Raw genomic sequence first — 1,838 nt, forward strand, 5'->3', positions numbered from 1 at the left:
TTCTGGGGGTTCCTTAAGGCAACAGAGGAAGCTGAGCGGCCACAGGGGTCTAGTTAACGAGCAGGTTATACAATATTCATTGTGTTGAGTTTAACTCTTCAAACAGAACATCTAATTGCAAAAGGGAAAAAAAGCAGCTAAATACAGATGTTAAGACAACAAAGCTCGGGAAGAACTCGCTCTGTTGATAAAAGTGTCCTTTCGCTGCTTCCTCCACTGCGCACTGACAGGAGCCCCGTGGGTCCCTGTTCTCATCAGCTATTCTCATTAGCTCTGTTCTGGCTGAGACACTCTACGGGGACTAAGGAGGTCACTGAGAGGCCTGGGACGACGGATTTCTCAGAGGACTGTTTTTTTGGCTGCCCACAGAGGAAGTAAGCCAGTTGTATTCCCCGTCAGCTACAACAAAACTGTTCTCCCCGATCTGCCTGACATGCACAATTTCATCCCCGTCGCTCCTGGCAACAGCATCCCGGGCAGGCTCACTGAAGGACACCTCCGTCCGCCTGTGGCAATACTGGGTGTGCAGGTAGCAAAGGCCGGCAGCCAAAACCATGCCCAAGGTAGCAGAAAGGCAGAGCAGGATTCCCAGCTGGGGGGTCCTAAGCTGAACCCCCAAAGGAGCACTAGCTTCTTCTTGCCCAGCCTCAGGCCTTGAGTTGGTCTTCCTGGGGTAGCTCACTCCACCCTCTTCATTTCCCTCCCCCATTCTGGGCTCCTTGTGCTTTGACTGAGGCAAGAAGCTGGCAGAGGGTCTTGATACCTCTGACTGGCCACCAGCAATGGGTGGCCTGGGAGTGGCAGAGGTGTGGAAGATAGGGCTTGGGGTGGCTTCCCCAGCCCCATTCCCAGTAAGCGCTTCAGAGGACCAGAGGCGCCAAGGATGGGTCTGATGGACAGTGTCCAGAGAAGGCCTTGTCACGGTCTTATTAGAGGCCTCCATCTTCTCCTGGAAAAGCAAAGGAAAAAAAATCAAAGTGGTTTATCTTCATCAAAGTTGCCACTGAACTTTGCAACTAATCTGTGTTCTTTAACAAACTCTAGGTAGCAGCTGAAAACCCAGCCTTGTGCCTGCTCAGAGTAAAAAGCCCATGTAGGTGACTATTCACTTATTATTGGTGGGGGGCTAATGGAAACTCCATGGAGAACATGGAGGCCAGCTATAAGAATAAACTTAGGGTCTTTTAAGAGGCTTATGGACCAATCTGGGTGATCGTCATCTCCAGTGGCTGAAAGCTGAGAGTGTATCTTTTTATGCTGGCACTCAGGCAAGAGGGCCCTTTTAATCTTGCTGTAGGTTCCAATAAATTTGAGTAAGAATATTATACCATGTTTTATTTTGTGTTCATTTGAAGACTTCAAAGGAATAGCAAATAGGTGGGCATGGGTATTTTACGTTGCTTGTTGATCTAAACTCTGGGACCACACATGGTCTTTGGAGGCCAGTTGTGAAGGAGGGATTGGGGTCAGGGAGGAGAGAGGAATTATTAACCAAGGCTAAGTAGGAGAACAAATCACTAAAATCATCAGTTTCTACAATCGCCAATAACTTCAGAGACGAGAGCTGGTATTGATTGGTAGAACAATGCTGTGCGTATATCATACCCTTGCCGCCTCCTCTCTATATTTGGCTACTAGTCTAAGACCTCTGATTTCCCAGCCTGGACCTTCCCACTCTGGGGTCAAAATACCAACCTCACCTTGCCCACACACAACTCAGGCTATTACCTGTTCATCCATATCCGAGGGCAGGCAAGTTTCCAATGAATCGAAGCTTGGATTCTCCTGAGTCCTAAAAGGAAGAATAGACATGCTGAGAAGAGGTCAGTCACTAAGTA

At 48.5% G+C, this 1,838-nt stretch overlaps 1 protein-coding gene across 1 annotated transcript in view; it reads right to left on the minus strand.

Annotated features, from left to right (window-relative positions):
- Nucleotides 1-228: 228 nt before the first annotated feature.
- REELD1 (reeler domain containing 1) overlaps nucleotides 229-1,838 on the minus strand; it is an 11,583-nt gene continuing 9,973 nt past the window's right edge. Inside the window, exons 5-6 of the mRNA XM_015600687.2 lie at nucleotides 1,729-1,792; nucleotides 229-949 (exon numbers count right to left, since the gene is read on the minus strand). Of these exons, the coding sequence (XP_015456173.2) occupies nucleotides 311-949; nucleotides 1,729-1,792 (703 nt within the window). The 3' untranslated portion in view covers nucleotides 229-310. The remainder of the gene's footprint in view (nucleotides 950-1,728; nucleotides 1,793-1,838) is intronic.

Source organism: Pteropus alecto, unplaced genomic scaffold (assembly GCF_000325575.1).
Source record: "Pteropus alecto unplaced genomic scaffold, ASM32557v1 scaffold50, whole genome shotgun sequence".
NCBI classification, from domain to species: Eukaryota; Metazoa; Chordata; class Mammalia; order Chiroptera; family Pteropodidae; genus Pteropus; species Pteropus alecto.